This window comes from Onychomys torridus, chromosome 23, assembly GCF_903995425.1.
Source record: "Onychomys torridus chromosome 23, mOncTor1.1, whole genome shotgun sequence".
Taxonomy (NCBI): Eukaryota; Metazoa; Chordata; class Mammalia; order Rodentia; family Cricetidae; genus Onychomys; species Onychomys torridus.
This window is the reverse complement of record NC_050465.1, coordinates 43,950,672-43,970,103: the sequence shown is the minus strand read 5'-3', so window position 1 is coordinate 43,970,103 and position 19,432 is coordinate 43,950,672. Positions and strand designations below refer to the sequence as shown.

The window sequence follows — 19,432 nt, the reverse complement described above, 5'->3', positions numbered from 1 at the left end:
GGGCCTTTAGATAAACTACCTAGAGGTGTCAGGATTTTATTCTAGAGCGCATACAGTCAACCACCTCCTGCCGGCCCATCTTGAGAAGTTAAAGATACTCAGTTACATCCCATGTAATGATGAATATACATTCTGAGGAGTGCAATTTTACTCTACAAGAACCACACAAAAACTTAAGACCATTATGACGTCACCAGGTAGTATGATCTTGAGATCACTGTCATAAGAGGTTTAGTTAATAGAAGCAATGAAAGTCATAGCACAGAATGGAGCAAGCACTCCCTGCTCAGCTGCGATAGAGCAGACAGCCTGAATAGTCCTATGAGTATTAATGAAATGTGTGTCAACAGATTATCGCAATGAAACAATGCAGAATGATGTGGTGGTGGTGGTGGGGGGGGCTTTTCAGAAAGTTCAACACCCAGCCGTTATATAAAACTCTGAACAAACTTGTAACAAAAGGTAGCTGTCTCCAAAAGCTCACCTATTACATCATATTGAACAGTGAAAGACTGTTTGCCCTCAAAGGTCAGAAACAAGCAAAGTGTCTGCTGATAGTTCTCATTCAGCGGAGTGCAAGAAATTTTGGCCATTACACTATGGCAGGCAAAGGAAATAAAAGTCACGCAGAACAGAAAGGAGGAAGCAAATTGCATCTTCAGATAACAAAACTGTCTACATAGAAATCATCAGGTAGCCTACAAAAGAAAAAAACAGGAAACTAGTAACTGAGTTCAGGAAAGCTAGTGAAAACAGATTCAATTGTGCAAAAAAAAAAAAAAAAAAAAGTATTTTTATATAACTAACAAAAACATCCAGAAACAATACAATTAACATGTTATACAATAACATAATTCAGAAAAGATACAACACTTATAAATATATCAAAAGCATGTATAAAATATAGTAAAAATGGCAATTGATAGTAAAGGACATTGAACATCTAAATAAATAGAGAACTGCTGTACCCTGACTGGAGAGGTCAACATAGTCAAGTTGTCAGTGCCCTTCAAGCTGCTCCAAAGATATCATGAAAATGTTGTCTAAACTGTAGCTTTTGTAGAGAAAATATCACTCCAGAAATGTATATAGAAAGACAAAGACCCCAGAATATTTTAAAATAATCTTTAAAAGGGACAACGTAGGAACAATTACTTTGTATTATGTAGTAAAGAATCAAGAGAGTATGATTTCGGAGGAACAGCAGATACATAGAACAGTGGGGGATAACCAACGTCCCAGTGGGGACGGGGAGACTGCCTTAAGGCTGAAGAGCACTGGCCACTCTTGCAGAGGACCGGAGTTTGATGCCCAGCACCCACATGGTGATTTACTCCAGTTCTTGGGGATCCAATGCCCTCTTCTGAGCTCTCTGAGCACAAGCACACACATGGTACACATAAAAACATGAAGGCGAACGCTCAAACAAAAAGTAAAATGAGTAAGTCTAATAAATGAAGTGTTAAGAAAAAAACAAACATGCCAGCAGTCGTCCCACAGGTACACTGAAATGGTTGGTAAGGATACAGAAGGAATGTAATGGAGAAGAGAGACCTTTCTGACTGTGTTGGGGGCAACTGGACATTCACAGGCAGAAAATAAAGTGAATCGTGGCCTAGGTCTCATCAAGAATTTAAAATAGAATGAAACTAAAACTAGTGGATTGTGGAGGAAAATGTAGTGGAAATGTTATAGTCATGTCCCCCAAAAAGATGAATAGTTTCTTTTTTTAAAGAAATGGAAGACAGAACCTATATCTGTACCTGCCAGTAACTGAATTCTTGGGTACTTATCCTACAGAAATTAAGAGTTGTATGTTAGGAAGAAAAGCCTGGGAACTCATGTTCCTAGCAGCCTTATTTATCGCTCGAACTTGAAACAACCCAATGTTCATCAACTCCTACGTAAACCCGGGAGCAATAGCCAGCAGTGAAAGGGAACAAATCATTGACACATAAAGTAACTTTTTTGAAATTTTGAGGAGAATTATGCTAAGTAAAAATAGAGCACTATCAAATACTGTAGGCTCCATGATTCTGTTTTCACAACATTCTTGAAATAGTACAATTAAGAAATGGAGAGCAGATTAGTGGCTGTGTATGGAGACAGGGAGGAGATAAATGTGGCTATAGAAAGGATTTCTTTTGGAATATTCTATACCTTACCTTTATAATGGTGATGTCTTCATTGTGAAATTATACAACAGTTGTGTTAGAGCCACTACCCGGGGATTCTATTAAGGGGTACATAGGCTCCCCATTACTTCTTAATAAAGCCAAGAGAAATTCAAATGGCAGCCTATAAGACAGATTACCTACAGCAGACTTAGAAGTTTGAAAGAATCTATCACCAGGGCAACAGATTTATAAATTGAAGACATTTCAGAGTTCTAGAACAAATTCCTAAACAGCTAAGCTTCACAAGCAAGTTGCAAAATCCTCAGAATTCTATGGGAAAATAGGCCTTGGAGTAATTTGAAGTTGGAAAAGGAGGATTTTATGAACCGAGGTGGACGGTGTGTTACAGAGATGCTCTGTTCAGAGACCAGCTCCTGGAGTACAAATCTGAACTGGGAAGGACTGGCTGCACCCCTTTCCAAGCCCAGCATATCCAGGTGGCTGTCTTTCAATAACATCTTCATTGTTTTTGAACTGAATTTGTAAATTAAATTAAATTTGTAAATTTTAACTTGGACAATATGGCTCAGCTAACTTCCATTTAAACACTGGCATTGACTGGATCCTAAATCCTTTTCCCAAAGTCAGGATGCATGAAAGGTTGGGAGGGATGGGAATTTAATTTAATTTAATTTTACTCAACAAAGAGAGTATTTGATAATGACAAAGAGAAATTGGTATGGTGTGGCGTGGTGTAGTATAGTATAAACAAAATACCTAGAATAACAATTATTAGCATATATAAAGTATACGCAGTGATGGGTTTCATTACATTCCCACTCACATCCATCATGTGCTTTGATCATGTTCACACTCCCTGTCACCTCCTTGTCCTCCCCCTCCTGCTGATCCCCTGCTCCTTCCCTACTAGTCCTCATTCTATTTTCACATCTGTAAAAATATTTTGGTGGCCCGGTGAGTTTCATTGGGGTTCCTTACAGGAACCAGTGAGGAGCTTTTTACGGGAGTACAGGCACCTTACCAGGTACTACACAGTTGAAGAAAATGTCAAATCCCCAGTGACCACCAACCACCTGTCTCCTCAAGGAGGAGCGGGGCCTCATAGGTATCTCCCTGCCTCCATACCAGATGTTGGTAGGTCCAATTTTTTCTTAATTAAAAGAGTTGTATATTCAGTATCTTCAAATGAAGACATATCATATTTTACTTTCAAAGCAAAGAATGGAATTTTTAAATATTTATTTTATGTGAATTGGTGTTTTGCCTGTGTGTGTCTGCAGGAGGGTGTCAGATCCTCTGGAACTGGAGTTACAGACAGTTGTTAGCTGCCATTTGCGTGCTGGGAATCGAACCCAGGTCCTCTGAAAGAGCAGCCAGTGCTCTTAACAGCTGAGCCATCTCTATAGCTCCATAAAGAATGACTATTTAGGAGTGTTCCAATCCATAAAGTCTTTTACTGTTAAATGATTCATGCTGATTACATAATTATATAATTCATATAAAGTAATGTGAGGGTCTGGTATAAACAAGCATTACATGAAGTGTGTTCAGTATGAAAAGAACTTCACAATTTTAAACGAGAGAGTGAAGTCGCAGGAGCTTCCTATCTGAATATTTGCCCACTCAAAAACAACAATAAAGCAGGCAGATAAGTCACCAAGAAAATGATGGTCACGGCCACTCTCATTAGCCCTTTGGTTTTCCATCTTCTAAGCAGTTAAATGTTCTTTTAATGACAATAGATGTAAATTTTGATCACAAATGCAGTCTGAGTATGAATAAATAAACACATGTCATCCTCTTCTTTGTCCCTGTTAAGTAGGAAAAAACAACAACAAACAAACAAACAAAAAACTGCTAACTGTCTCTTGATGGCCTGCACAGCCACAGTTGTCCCACATATGGTTTTGAACAGTTTGTAACTTGCTCTTCTGAAACCTTTCTTGAACTACAGTTCATCCAGTTAAGGAAATCTTGGGAAACACCTCCTACTGACATAGTCAGTGGCCTCCGAAAGGTAAGGATCTGACCAGAAGACCGCGCCGGGAGGGGTCGTCAGCAAACTGAGGGCCGTGGGAAACTGGCCAGGTGCAAATCTTGTCAGCAAGATCCCAGCTCCCTCAAGGAAAGCTGGGAGAACACACTGCCACTGACCCGAGCAACCATGGCTACCAGTGGGTTTCTTGCTGGCAGTATGTCTCCTAAGGTACCACTAGAGATGGAATTCCAGGGATTCTCTTTTCTCCATGAAAAACAATCCTCTCCAAGCTTCAAAAGTACATTAACTGTGGATCTCTGATTTTAATGGCTGTTAAACTCCCTTTAGTGTATTGTTTACTTCCGCTTAAGAACTTTGAAAACCTTTGATAGCTTGAAAGATAACCATTGTCCATGGTACCCACGGTAAAGACCACACTACAGTCATCCCCATGTCACGAGGTGCCCTTACAGTACTCCTCCATTTTAGCTCTAGCCAGGGGCCTTAATGGGTCCAATCTCATGCAGGTTTTGTGCAAGTCATCACAAGGAGTTTGGTAGGAATACCTAGATTCAGATCCATATTCTTCTATTCTCATCACCATAAACTTTTGAGTAATTTATATCACATGCTATCACCTATTTCAAGAAACTTCATAGAACTTGAAACATTATAGGCATTTGTCGAATGGCAAGTACCCTTTTATCCCCTCCATGAGCATATAGCACAAGATGAGAAATAGGAGTAGTGTATCAGAGAATATGAGCATATTTAATGTCAATAGACGCTGCCAGATTATCCTTTAAACCAGAGGTACTAACATGCATGTATACTCAAATGTAGGAGAATACTCATTATCCTCCTCTATCTTGTAGGTTTTTTTGTTCATTTGATGACCAACAACAATATTCCACCAATACTTAAATTTAATCTTTTGATTATTAATGAGAGTGAACAGTTTTCCATGTGTATGTCATCCTTGTGTGTTTCTATTATTTGACTGCTTACAATCATCCAGGTTTACAAATCAGGTTTTATGCTTATTTATTTACATGTGATTTTTATATTCTAAATACAATGCTTGGTTATCTATGATGGTTATTGATAGTTTTTAGTTTAAATGTTGACAGGGTCAACTTTAGCAGCTTTTCCTTTATGATTGTCAATTTATATCTAGTTTTAATATCTTGTTTAGAAGATATTTCTTCTTCCCCAGGTGACATCAGTATTCTAGATTTTCCTATTATATGCTTTTTTATGTTTACCTCTTTTTGTATGTGTGGTGCTGAGGATTGACCCCAGGGCTTCACATATGCTAGGCAAATACTTTACCAACTAAGCTGTACCCCCAGCTCATGTTTAGCTCTCAAACCATCTGGCTGGTTTTTTTTTGTTGTTGTTGTTTGTTTGTTTGTTTTTATGTATAACAAAAGAATCTCATTGTCTCAATGCTATTTAACAAAATTATCCAAGTATTTAACATACTTTTTGTCTTTCAACACCCATTACACCACCACACTACCCATCACATAACTCTAATCTCTAGTGACATTAGCAATCTTTGTCCCTTTTCTTACCTTGTCACCAGGACAAAATGATAGCCTATAATTTATATGATAATGTTTAAAGGGCCGGAGAGGTGGCTCAGCAGTTATAGGCTAGGTTCACCACCAGAAAAGAATATTTAAAAGCCTCATCCTTTTATGTCAGTAGCTAGTGGTGGTTGTTTTTCTACCTAGTAAAGAGACAATGCCTGTGACAGCCAACATGGAGAGACACCGATGAGTCCTGATTCCATGGAGTCACTGCAACCAACCATGCCTAACCCTTAGGACTCCTAGTTGAATGAACATGCCTCATTTTTAATGAGGTATATTGTTTGAAAGCAAGCATCATAAACCCCATGATGTCTTTCCAAGTCAAGTGTACATACTGCATGTTAAAGTTGGTTAATACTTAAATGTTACCCATTGTTAGAACTTAGGAGAGGGACTTGTTTACTGTAGTTGCTCAATGTTTGAAAATAATTGAGTTAAGGAACAACAAAACATTAGATTCACAAAAATCCAATAAGAAATATTTTAAGGAAATTGGAGAAATAGCTCAGTGGTTAAGAGCAATTATGCAATCATGTGCACCAGTTTGAAACCAAGGACCCTGAAAACGCATGTAATGCCAGCTCCAGAGATAGCATGTGAATTTTAATGAATTGTCTTAACTCTAATTAGAATATGCAGACTGGCTGACTGAATGAAAAACCAAGGTGCAAGTGTTTGCTGTCTGCCAGAAACTCGCCTCAGTCGCAGTGACATGCACAGACTAAAAAGATTGAGATTTAAAGTGATATTCCAAGAAAATGGAAAATGTAAAAGTAAACAGAAGTAGTAATATCTGACAAATGAAACTTCAAGCCAGATAAAGAAGGTCACTACATATTTGATAATCTCTAATGCAAAGTAATTAGGAGACAAAACTCTTATTTAGCTTTAAACAATGTTTATACCTTTAGGGAATATTGAGAGTAAAATGATCTTGGTTAATATTTTGTATTATAAGTGGTCTAAAGTTAAAACTCCCTCTTTTACAAGGTGGCTTTTGCACAAAAAGAGTATACTACATCAGTTTTCAGAGGGGAATCTGCAGAATTCAAACCCAAACACCAGGTGAGTCCTATTATCCTAGTCTGGTACCATTTCTATTCAATTACTAGCTTTCTCCAATACTACATATGCATGTATATGTATATATGTAAGTATACACAAATAACATATGTATTTCTCAAACTAGAACTAGTCATTAGAAATGTCTAACTACCTTTTAAAATACTGCATCTACAAGCTTCATTTGACCTAATCAATTTCAATCTGAAAATGAAATCTTGGAATATGTGTTTCTGAAAAACAAAAAATAAAGAAATAAAACAAAACAAAATAAAACTAAAAAAAAAAAAAAAAAACAAAACCCCAAGGGATTCTTAATACGTCACCTGAGTATCTATTAGCATTTGAAAAATAATTATAATATATTAATCATTAAAATGCACTTTGAGCTGAGTTGAAGTGAAATAGGCTGATTATTTCAGATTTTGCATTTTTTCAATCTCACAATGTAGAAGTTGCTCAAAGAGACTGATTATGAGGCTTCAGGAATAAGATTTTAGAAGAGGAAGCCTGTAACAGCTGGGCTATCACTCCAGCTGGGTGGTGGAAATCCTGGCTGCTCTGTCAGAGGACCTGAATGTGGTTCTGGGTAGCCACATCTGGGGCCTCCCAGCCCCCCACAGTACCAGCTCCAGAGATCCAAGCCCTCTACTGCCCACAGTGGACAATCACATATAAGTAAAATAATTTAAAAAATACAGACAGATTTCATTTTAAAGATTGCTTCAACAAATTGAATGTATAGATATCAGTTTAATATAGCTAACTGAAATTTCACTGTAAGCCAGAGATTTTTTACATTATTCTCTTAGCCATCTCTGTATACTCAAAAAGCCCAATTCTACTGTGTCATATTAAGGACTGAGCAGAGACCTTCATCGTGGAAACTCAAACTTAAAGGCAGATGGTATATGCCCCAAGATGATCTTTAAAGAATAATATCATGGACATTTATTCCTTGTTTTCATTTTTTTTAATTCTGAAATTATTACTAAATGGTAAGTATTTATAGCGAATGAGATTTTGACCTTGGTGTTAACCACTTACTGTCAACCGACACAACTAACTGTAACCATTAAAAGAAGTATTTACAGTGACTTTCAGAGGTTAATGATTTCACCATAGACAGAATAAGGAAAGAGGACCCCTTAAACCAGGCACTCCAGACCTGCCTGGGCAACACAGGAAGATTGCATCTCAAAAATAAGTAGATAGATAGATAGATAAAGAAAGTCAGAAAGACTCAAAACAGGGTAAATTTAAAAGCTAACAATGCCAGTGCCTCACCAGAAAAATTTCAAGTAGCCCCCCCCCCCCAAAAAAAAAACCTAAAACCTAAAAGGGTATAATGTTAGAGTTAGGAATTTTTTATCACTAAAAATTTATTTTCACTCAAACTTCAAGTATTTTCAAATAAAGTTGACTTCTCAATTGACAACTTACTCTATAAAACTGACTAGGAATGTCATTATAATTTTAAATAAATGCTAAGGAATTTCTTTTCTTTTATATTGTACTTTCAGAAATTCATCAAGGGTGGTCTTGATCCTTTTCTAAGGAACATAAACAGCAAAATGTCATTCAAAAAGAAGAAAGACCAAGACACATACAGATATCCAAGCTCTTTAAGCACAGAAGTTGCAGAACACGAAGATCAAGACCCTCCTTACCCAGAACACTCAAGGTCTGCAGGATCGAATACAACCTGGGCTAACGATCCTGACCTCATCACAATCCACATGGTAAACACAAAGAATAATGAGCCTCCTGACCACACTACCACCACAACAGTGACTTCAGACAGGAAGAACAAGTTGCCACATGACCCTGCTCTCAACACTTCATATACAAAGAATATATTTACAAGTGGTAGTCCCGTTATCACCATAACAAAGATTTCAGAATCTGATTATAAACTGTCAACTGATCCTAGTTCCAAGACAACGAAGCCTTCAGAGACGAGACCATCCAGCACCCCTAGTTCCAACACATCAAAGCCTTCAGAAACAAGGCTATCCAGCGGCCCTAGCTCCCATACAACAAAGCCTTCAGACACAAGGCTATCCAGCAGCCTTAGCTCCCATACAATGAAGCCTTCAGAGACAAAGCTATCCAGTGGCCCTAGCTCCCATACAATAAAGCCTTCAGACACAAGGCTATCCAGCGGCCCTAGTTCCAATATATCAAAGCCTTCAGACACAAGGCTGTCCAGTGGCCTTAGCTCCCATAAGCCTTCAGAGACGAGGCTATCCAGCGGCCCTAGTTCCAATATATCAAAGCCTTCAGACACAAGGCTATCCAGCGCCCCTAGTTCCAATATATCAAAGCCTTCAGACACAAGGCTATCCAGCGCCCATAGTTCCAATATATCAAAGCCTTCAGACACAAGGCTATCCAGCGCCCATAGTTCCAATATATCAAAGCCTTCAGACACAAGGCTATCCAGCGGCCTTAGCTCCTATACAACAAAGCCTTCAGAGATGAGGCTCTCCAGTGCCCCTAGTTCAAATATATTAAAGCCTTCAGACACAAGGCTATCCAGCGCCCCTAGTTCCAATATATCAAAGCCTTCAGACACAAGACTATCCGGCGGCCCTAGCTCCCATACAATGAAACCTTCAGACACAAAGCTGTCCAGTGGCCTTAGCTCCCATACAACAAAGCTTTCAGACACAAGGCTATCCAGTGGCCCTAGTTCCAATATATCAAAGCCTTCAGACACAAGGCTATCCAGCGCCCATAGTTCCAATATATCAAAGCCTTCAGACACAAGGCTATCCAGCGGCCCTAGCTCCCATACAACAAAGCCTTCAGACACTAAAAGGTTGTCCCAGAATCCTAGTATCAATGGAAATAAATCTTCAGATCCTAGTAAGTTGTCCCATGATGCTAGTATCATTTCAACAAAATCTTTAGACAATAAACTGCCAAGTGGTAATCCTTCTGTCAATTCAGATCTTACTACCAATACAGCAAAAACTCCAGCTACGAGGGATAAGTCAGCACAGGATCCTGCCACCGTCACAGCAGACTCCTCAGAGATGCAGAGTAAGTTAGAACAGCTACCAGATGTATCTTTACCGAACTTCCAAAGAGAATCATCAGTGACTGGGAATGTTTGCATATATCACCCCTCAAGCTCAATAAATTTTACGTCTGATATTGAAAATTTAAAACAGTCAATAGTACTCAAATCAATTTTAAGTAAAAATCTGAAAGACCTTTCAGATGAGTTATTTTCTACACCAGAAGTCTGCACCAATGCCAAGGAGATGCAGGAAAGCTCCCCTCTGCCTCTAGGTGTGCATGACAGACCATCATGTGGGACAGAAGACAGAGTGTTTGAACAAGTCCAAGATATAAACAGCTGGCTTTCACCCAAAGACATTCTGAATTCACAGGCTCTTTTAAGTCCTGTGATTAAAAGTGTTCCTCAAGATTTACTTCCAGAAGGCAGGCCAGGAACATCTTCAGACACAGAAGATGTCTCTGACAAACACTTAGAGGCTGCTGAAATACACTTTCCAGTGAACAGAAAGAGCAGTTTCAAAACCAAACATTTAGTAAGTGAAGTAGCAGGTTCCGATCAGGGTTTAAATGGAGGTGTATGTGACTACGTCATTAAGCAGATATTCACTGCACCCATATTCTCGAAGCTAGAGACAGGAGAGACGGCACTGAGCAAGGCACAGATGGCCTTACAGGACCAAGTGCTCACATACTGGGAGAGAAGTACATCTTCACAGATTCTTACCTACGAAGAAAAAAGCAACAGATCTCCCTTGTCACGGCCGAAATCGGGTATAAGCACAATAATACAGTCGTTTCCTGTAGAAACTCTTTTAGATTCTGGGATAATCAAAGTGATACAACTCGATAAAGAAAACCAGAGCTCTCTGTTGGACGTACAGACAGCCTCTCCTGAGGAAAAGCTGCAGAATCCCACAGAGCAGCACCATAATGTCAAAAGCCAAACAAAACTGCTTTCAAGACAGACTACACCTAGCACTAAGCCCACAGAAACCTCTGTGAACGCAGCTGATTACAAAGAAGACAGCCAAAGTACGTCCACACAAGAACCAAACTATCCAAAAGCAGAAAGAAAGTCCGACTCACCAAATGAACGCCAGCGTCTGGACATGGAGGAGGCTGGGCTCAGTTCTGCTGTAGAGTCCCTAAGTAACTTAATGGGCAATCTCAAAGGCACAGACTCAGTAATATTAAAGTCTGTCCTAAAAGGTATCTTCAAAAATTTCTTCAAATACAATCAGTCAGAAACAAGAGAGCAACTAGAAAAAGAGTTTGACAAACTAACTCAACATTCTTCACCACATGGTACAGAACACTTAGAAAAAATGCAAGGGAATTTTAATAAAGCAGGCAAAGCAGACAAGAAGCCCATTCTGGATCCGAAGCTGTGTGTGTTTCTGGAGAAACTCTCAGAGTCCGAAGTAAAAAACATGAAGTCTGAGTTAAGCAAGCACATTCAGCATTACCTTCTAGAAAAGCTCTCAGAGGCAGGCCACATCACCAAGGAGGACTTACCCCAAATTTACCAAAACCTGTATCTGATGAACGAGAAAACAGAGTTAAAAGAGCAAAGCTCTTGTCAGGACAAGTATTCCAAAACTGTCGAGGAAATCATGTCCTTCGTAAATAATTTTAACCATCATTTCATAGATAAACATTTAGAAATAAAGCTAAGATCTTTTCTAAATGAAATTCTCCAAAATTATTTCCTGAAGAACCTTTCAGGGAGCAATTTATTCAATGAGACGGACAGTGTGGCGCTCAGTCCCAGCATGTCTTCCGTGGGGAGTAGCTCCTCGAGGCCTCTGCACCGCCTGGGGCAAGAGACTGCCAGCGGGAGTTTTGGTTCCAGGCTCAAAATAAACATGAACTACCCTTTCAATGAATCTCTACAAAATTATCTTAACCCTTTATCAGAAAATGATTTATTAAGTCTAAAAGCTGATTTGAGCAAATATGTCCAGGTCCTCTTTATAGATAAACTTCATAAATCAGGACTAATGACAGAGAGACAATTAAAGGCAATCAGCCAGCAAGTTAACTCACTTCATTCGCCTCCCACGCCGTTCAAATGCATAAAACCAGAGTTACCTTGTAGAGATGAAAATTGCTTTATAAGGGAGGATTCAGAAGAGCAAAAGAAATATCCGAAAATTGGTCAAAATACCACCTTTCGAACATTTCTTGAAGATATACGTGGAGAAACAGAACCGACCAGAAAGGGAGAAAAAGGAGGCTCCTTTTCACACAGTTTAAAAGAAAATCCACCAACAATTTGGGAACATAAACCTGTTTATAGTAGGGAAGTTAAAACATTAATGAAAGTACAACCTCCTTCCAACAAACATATCCAGGCAATTCCATTAAATAAGTCACCAGAAAGACCTGCAGATATATTACTTAAGAAACACAAGCAAGACCTTGGTTTCATGCAACTTCCTCAAGCAGAAAATTCTGTTTACAAAACAGAGGCTCAAGAGCCATACAGTTGGGACGGTAGGTCGAAACCAATTCAAACAAAACTCTGCTTTGAAAAGACACTAAAAGTGAAGGTGCTTGAGAAAAGGGATAACAATAACGTTTGCAAACTGGCTGTTCCGGAAAGACCTGATGCAGGATTTTCACCTTATCTAAAACTTCCTACCTGCAGAACCGCAAGAGAAAATGAACACTTCAACAGACTCTCCTTCCCAACCTGGCGGGCTAACACGTTCATTTATGTCAACACAGAAAATGGGGAGCAATCAAAACTAGACCAGTACTGTCAGAGGTGGAAAGAAAATAATAATAATAACAAAAAGCACTTGGTAACATTTGCACAATTCAAAAACGAAATGGAAACTCTTTATATAAACCCGTATGAAGACTGTAAAGAAAAATATGCCAGGAACGCTGAATCGCAGTCATTTCCATACAAGGAAGAGGAGAAAAACTCCAGGCCATCTTTCTTCCCGGAAGTACTGACGAGGGAAAACATGAAATCCAAAAGAAAAGAAAGAGATTACACCAACAAACCGAAGAAGTCATTTCACAAGATAGTTAGGATACTGCCAGCCGCGCTGCCCACTGCAAGACCTCATCTCCGGAAATCTGTTCCAAGGACCTTACTCCATTGGACTGCAAGGAGAACTGTACATGTAATAATGCTTTTCCTAAGTAGTTTCTTCTGTATTTGGCAAAGCTTTGTCATAACTTTGCCTTAGAATATGTATGCCTTCTAAATGAAGGTGTGTGTGTGTGTGTGTGTGTGTGTGTGTGTGTGTGTGTGTGTGTAAGTGACTTTAGTAGCCCCAAGATATACAGACTTCCACATTTTAGAAATATTCTGAAATTCAAATATCTTAACTGATTCAAAAATACAACTGCAAAACCAGAGTGCCTTTTATGAAGTAGGAAAAGGACACCTTGTCTGTACATGACTTAGGAAATGATGTTCTTTTCTCTAGGAAAGCTCTCTAGACTGACCAATCTGCAGCCCAGGCACACAGCCCTGCCTTTGGAAGCCCTGCTGGCTGGCCGTCCTGACCATAGCCTAGGGTTCTGTGCAGTAAAGCCTACATAACCATGAGTAGCCAGGTACCATAGAAACATAAATAAGATTTTCTTCTGCCAGAGATAGAACTGTATACATGGCTTTTTCAGATATCTGGATTATCTCTGTCAGTAAAGAAATATGAAGCTCTGACTGCTAGGAATTAGAAATAAATATAGCTTATACTCTTGGGGATTATGAATTGAACCTTTTCAATTTAACTCTACTTCTTTACCCTTTTTGCTGTATCATATTCTGAACTCTTGAAAATGAGAGTCTAGGTTTTCTTAGTTCTTTGAAACTTGCATAGTGTTTTGATCAGACTCACCTGCCTACCTCCTCCCAAATCTACCTTCCTTCCCTGCCTACCCAAGCTGTGTCCTCTCCTCCATACCCACCCAATCCAATTTGTCGTGCTGAGCTATGGATGTGGAGTGTGATCAACTTACTCAGCTTACTAGGGGCTGCATTCCTAAAGAAAACTTACTTCCCATCTCCTAGCAGCTATCAATTGCCAACATCTCTTTGGCTAAGGGTCCTTCCCCAACCTACCCTCTCCATGCTGGGATTTGATCTGGCTTGACCTTGCACAAGGTGTCACAACCACTGTGCTTTCATATGTGCGCCTGTCCTTTGTGTCTTGAGGACATTGTTTCCTTGGATTCACCCACTGCCTCTGATTCTTAGTCTTTCTACTCCCTCTTCTGCAGTGATCCCTGAGTCTTGCAACCAGGGGATGGGACATAGATGTCCGTATAGAACCAAGCGCTCCAGTCTCTTATTCTCTGCACCTTGGCCAATTGTGGATCTCCGTGTTAATCACCACCTACAGTAATATAAACTTCTCTGATGAGGTTTAAGAGATGCATTAACCTACGGATATAACAGTCACTAATAATAGTCGAATAACAGCCTCTTTACCTGACAAGGATGCCAGCTATAGGTTTTATCTATCAAGTGGGCTTTAAATCCAAACAGAAAGTAGTTGGTTACTCCCGTGATGTCCATGCTGCTATTGCGCCAGCGGACATGCCTTCCCAGGCAGATGTTATTCTTGATTTTTTTTCCCCCTCCAGCAGCATGCATAGTACCTTCCAGCACTATGAAACCTAGCTAATAGGGATGAAGTTTCCAGGAAACTCATGATCTTATCATCAAATCTGGAGGGTAACCAATAGCATTGGCAATAGCCTGTAATGTTTGAGGGTATATAGGACCTCGCTGGTAAATAACTCCAAAAGCAGAAGATGTTGTTGACACTAGGTTTTTTATTTGTTAGCCTGTGGCATCGAGTAGGGGCAGCTATCCCCCTAGAGGTCCCATAAGGCAACTCCATTATACACACCCAGAAGCAGATAGGTTTCCATGTGACTTTTTTTCTAGAAAGATGCCCATATTCCTCCTCTACCCCACTCTGCCAACCCTTCCCCAATTTAACTCTTCCTGTTTCACGATTAGGATGTTAAGCTGGCTACTAGGCATTGTGTGTAAATTGTAAGGCAAGAAAATATAGAAATAGAAGGCATTTATTCTGATTCTTTGGATTATAACTCTTCTCTGTTAATTTGTATAATGGGCATGACTCATAATTTGGAAAACTGTTAGGATCTAAAACTGATCTTAAATCAATAGCTTGATGTGCATAAGTCTGCCTTTGAATGGGAAAATAAATTTAATTTCAGAATAGTTACTTTGATATTGTTTTACACAATAAAACAAGCTATTAACTTCATAGTGGCAGGGCAGACATCGCTCTGTTACATGTAATGTAAATATTCTAACAGCTTCTTAGTAGTAGGATAAGAATTTATATTCTTAATTTTAGATTTTTCTATCTAAACATAGTAATTTAGTATTGAGCTAGTGTATGTGTGTATATGTGTACACACAGGCATGTGTATGCTATGAAAAGGAACGGATTCAGTTTTAGTTCTGAAGAAACAAGAACTATCAAGTTCCTTTAGACTTTTTTTTCAAATGCAGAAATTGTGTTCATGTCAACTAGTATAAAAGCATATATGATCTCTTAACCCTTTGTGCATGTATGTGTGTTCATGTTTGTGTGTATACAGGTACATATGCACATATTATGGAGGCCAGAGGTCAACCCTGGCTGTTGCTTCTCAGTGCTATCCACTCCGTTTGTCGTTTGGTTTGGTTTGAGCCAGGGTCTCTCATTGGTCTGGAACTTGACGATTAGGGTTGGCTGGCTGGCTGGCTGGCTGGCAAGCTTCAGGAATCCTCTTCTGTCTCCCAGCCCTGGGATTCCAGGCACTTACTTCCATGTCCAAGTTTTGTTTGTTTACCAACTGAGCACCTCTCCAGCACTCACAGCCCTCTCTGTGAGAGCAAGGGAGGACAGTGTATAGTTATCTCCCTGTATGGACTAAGTGTTTCTAACTTCTCTCTCTAATGGACAAGAGCATTGTATAGCACTGGACCTTCTGCCAGATGATCACAAAGATGCCCCTCTACTTCCTGAAATCTAAGAACTTCTGAAATGAATCAATCAAGAGAGAAAAGCTGTGTTGTTGGGACCTGACCCCAGAGGACAGCTCCTTGAGGGTTTTTAGCTTCTAGCTTTAACTTCCCACTCCCTTTGAAGCAGCAGATCCTTTTTTAAAATCCAGGAATAGAAGGGACTTCTTTTGAGCCAGTGGTGTGGTTCCCATGTCCTTCTACTGACACCCTAGTTACCAGCTGTGTAGCTAAAGTTGTTAATGACTAATGTAGCAGAACTTCTCTTGAGAATCAACTTGGGTTGCTTGTTCTACCTACATTAGAGGAAAAGGAATCACTGGGTATGGGAGTATACACCATGCATTCCAAAGGCTAGATGATCTCAAGTTTTAGGCTAGCCTAGGCTACAAAGTGAGTTCCAAGCCAGTGGGTTCCAGGCTAGTGTGGGCTGTAAATGTAAGTGTAGTGTAAGATCCTGTCTCAAAAAGAAAAACAGAAAGGCCAGGCGGTGGTGGCGCACGCCTTTAATCTCCGCACTCGGGAGGCAGAGGCAGGTGGATCTCTGTGAGTTCGTGGTCAGCCTGGTCTACAAAGCGAGTTCCAGGAAAGGTACAAAGCTACAGAGAGAAACCCTGTCTCAAAAAACCAAAAAAAAACAAACCAAAACAAAACAAAAAAACAGAAAGAGAAGGGGGGAAAGGAGAGAGGGTGGAAGGAAGGAAGGAAGGAAGGAAGGAAGGAAGGAAGGAAGGAAGGAAGGAAAGAGTATCTTCCTGTTATCTCCAAACCCAGGCAAAAACTCAAGTAGGACTGGATTTTTAGACTCTTGGAGCAGACCTCCTTTTGTGGATCTCTCTAGTCATCCAAATTCTTTCTAGTCCTACCCAACGTTCATGACCCTACAATTCAGCTAGTCCACTCCTGCCTTATCTCCCATCAAAACACCCATTTCTGTGAGTGGCTGTCGTGTGCCACGCCCCCCCCCCCCCCCCCCCCCGCAATGGGATGAACTCTGAATAAACTAGCCTACCCCACTGTATGGCTAATAGCGCCATACCCTTTTAGGGGTACATACAGATCTTCATATTAAAAGACAGCCATAAAATGTACAAAGAAGAGAATTGTTACTTTCCCCTCTTATTTGGGTGTTCTTGAACTCATGGTAATCCCCTTCCTCTACCCTGAGTGATAGGATTACAGGCCTAAACAACCACCACATTTGGCAAATTATTTTTAATGTAAACATAATGATCAATCTGGGTGTGGTGATAAACACTTGGAATCTTAGCAATCAGGAGACTGAGACAAGAATATTTAGAGTAAAAGGCCAGCTTGGACTATATACTAATATTCAGTCTCATACAAACATTACAATCATATTCTTGAATGTTATGCTGCATATATGCACATATACTAACAAAAGTGGTTGTTAAAGTAACTTGTAGAGATGGTAAAAGTTGAGATGATATAAAAGTAAAATATCAAAGTTTATAATTTATATTTGAGGTCATGGGAAAGACATTTTGGAATAGAAGAACTGTAGACTAGGCTGGCTAGCTTTGCCCGTGTCTGACCCCAGAGGACAGCCCCTTAAGTGTGTCTGGGTCTCAGTTTCATGCCCTTCACCCTTTTGAAGCAGCAAGTCCTCTAAAAAGGTAAGTTGGTTTTCATTTTTTGTTTTTTTAAACATGATTTCTAAGGGAGTATCTAATGGGAAGCACTGGGTCTAAGGCATGCATTGGGACTGCCTAAGTAAGAAACATTAGGGTGTTCATTTAACTGCTGAGAGCACAGGCATTAGTTCTTATAATGTTAAAACGTAGTTTTCAGAAGCCTAACTTACCAACTTGATGTTTTGTTTCAATATTTAGGATTGTTTGGATAGATTCGAAGATTTACAAATACCCTCAGTTAAACGTCCTAAAAACTCAAAATCCAGAGCAAGACTTTTAGGCAAGAGTCCAGATGATTCCTATAATCAGGCAAAACACTGTGCACGACCGTCCACTGCTCCAGAATCTAACAAACGGCGAGAAAGTGTCACCGGGAAATCTGCAAGTCCTCGGATGGTTTCGGCGGGCTTAGTTCATATCCATGATACCACCCCGGAGTATGACATACGGAAAGTGAGGTCCAAAAGAAAATTAAAGGAGAATATTGAAAAACGTCCACTCATTTATGATATTATCCAGATGTTAGACACTGCAGAATAATATGTGAGGCCACCAGTCAGAATACAATTTCTCCATTAACAAAATGGTTTAGAGATCTATCCTTGTGCTTGATAGAAGTCAGCAACTAAGTTTCATCTTGTTAGACCATTTTGTTGTGATTAAAATGAAAAATAAACACATTCTGTGTAAGCGTGTTTTTGTTTATAAACCTTCCAGAAAAAACTAAAAACTGCATATACAGTTGATGTTCATTAGCAGAGCTTTGCAGCCCAGCTTTTCCCTCTTGGGGTGAACTAGTGGTTAGCTCCCCCAGCATTTGTGGTACTTGGTTATCCTGCCTGCCCAGGTTGCCAGTTCTCCATTTGCAGCTCTCTGTGCTTAGCAACTCAACTTTTACTTAGCTCTAGTTAAATTTCGAGATTCAGCAGTCTACACTTCTCTGAGCCGATAGAAAGAATGCAGGCACTTATTTTACTGAGCGATGGATCCAGGCTAAAAGCCAAAGGGAACAGTGCAAAAAGCCCTGAGCTAGCAAAAATAAGATGTGCTCCCACCCACCGTTCAGAAAGGAAGCGCTGTTACCATGCTTAAAGACTTCAGAAAATGGAGAACCAGCTGCTGCCAAGAGTATCAGGAGTGAGGTCAACTGTGAGAAGTGTCTCCCACCACCACTAAAAGCAAAACAACAAAAAGATTGTAGCTGTTTCTGCCCTAGATGCCAGACAAACACGGTATGCATGAGAAATGCAGTTCCAGTGAGGCAGAGGAGAATGAAGAAATGAACTGAGAGAGAACAGCTAGCTATCAATGGTACGGAGAAACACCATGGGCCGGCTTTAGCAAAGATAGACTTCCTAAAGAAATCTCAAACTCCTGCGCCTCACTAGAACTACGACAGCATCATCATGGCTGTTTCTAATATTTCACCACGTAGATCTCTAAGTTTTCCATACAACAAAAACTCTTAACATCCCCCCGTAAGTAAGATCCCCCTGTCTCACTCTGAACTGGGGTTCAGCTTTTCACAGCCACTGGACTCAAACTCAACACTGTCTTGTCTTAGTGCTTAAGACCGATAGCTTTTGGACCAGACTTCATCATCAGCTCTTATTAGCTCATGAGCAGACCTTGCGGCTTGTCAGCCTCCATAATCTTGTGAGACAATTGTTTAAGTGCCTACATATGTATGGGTATTGCATGTTTTATATGTGCACACAAACATATACACATTCTAATTCCTAATATACCTACAGTAGGTCTCTGACAACCCCGTCCACCTTTGGCAGACTGGGAGATGCTAAGGCATTTAGTGCTGTAACCTATACCACCCACTATGGCAGCCGTTCTCACTGCTCCCACAGTCCTGCCCTCCCCTTCCTCCACCAGCCCACTCTAACTTCTCTCCTCTTCACTGTCCATCTAGGCAGGTCTTGGTAGCCCTATGGATAAGAGCAGCCCTA

At 40.0% G+C, this 19,432-nt stretch overlaps 1 protein-coding gene across 1 annotated transcript in view; it reads left to right on the top strand.

Annotated features, from left to right (window-relative positions):
* C2cd6 (C2 calcium dependent domain containing 6) overlaps positions 1 to 18,011 on the top strand; it is a 93,102-nt gene extending 75,091 nt beyond the window's left edge. Inside the window, exons 14-17 of the mRNA XM_036172996.1 lie at positions 4,093 to 4,155; positions 6,705 to 6,779; positions 8,294 to 12,943; positions 17,670 to 18,011. Of these exons, the coding sequence (XP_036028889.1) occupies positions 4,093 to 4,155; positions 6,705 to 6,779; positions 8,294 to 12,943; positions 17,670 to 18,011 (5,130 nt within the window). The remainder of the gene's footprint in view (positions 1 to 4,092; positions 4,156 to 6,704; positions 6,780 to 8,293; positions 12,944 to 17,669) is intronic.
* Positions 18,012 to 19,432: the final 1,421 nt, after the last annotated feature.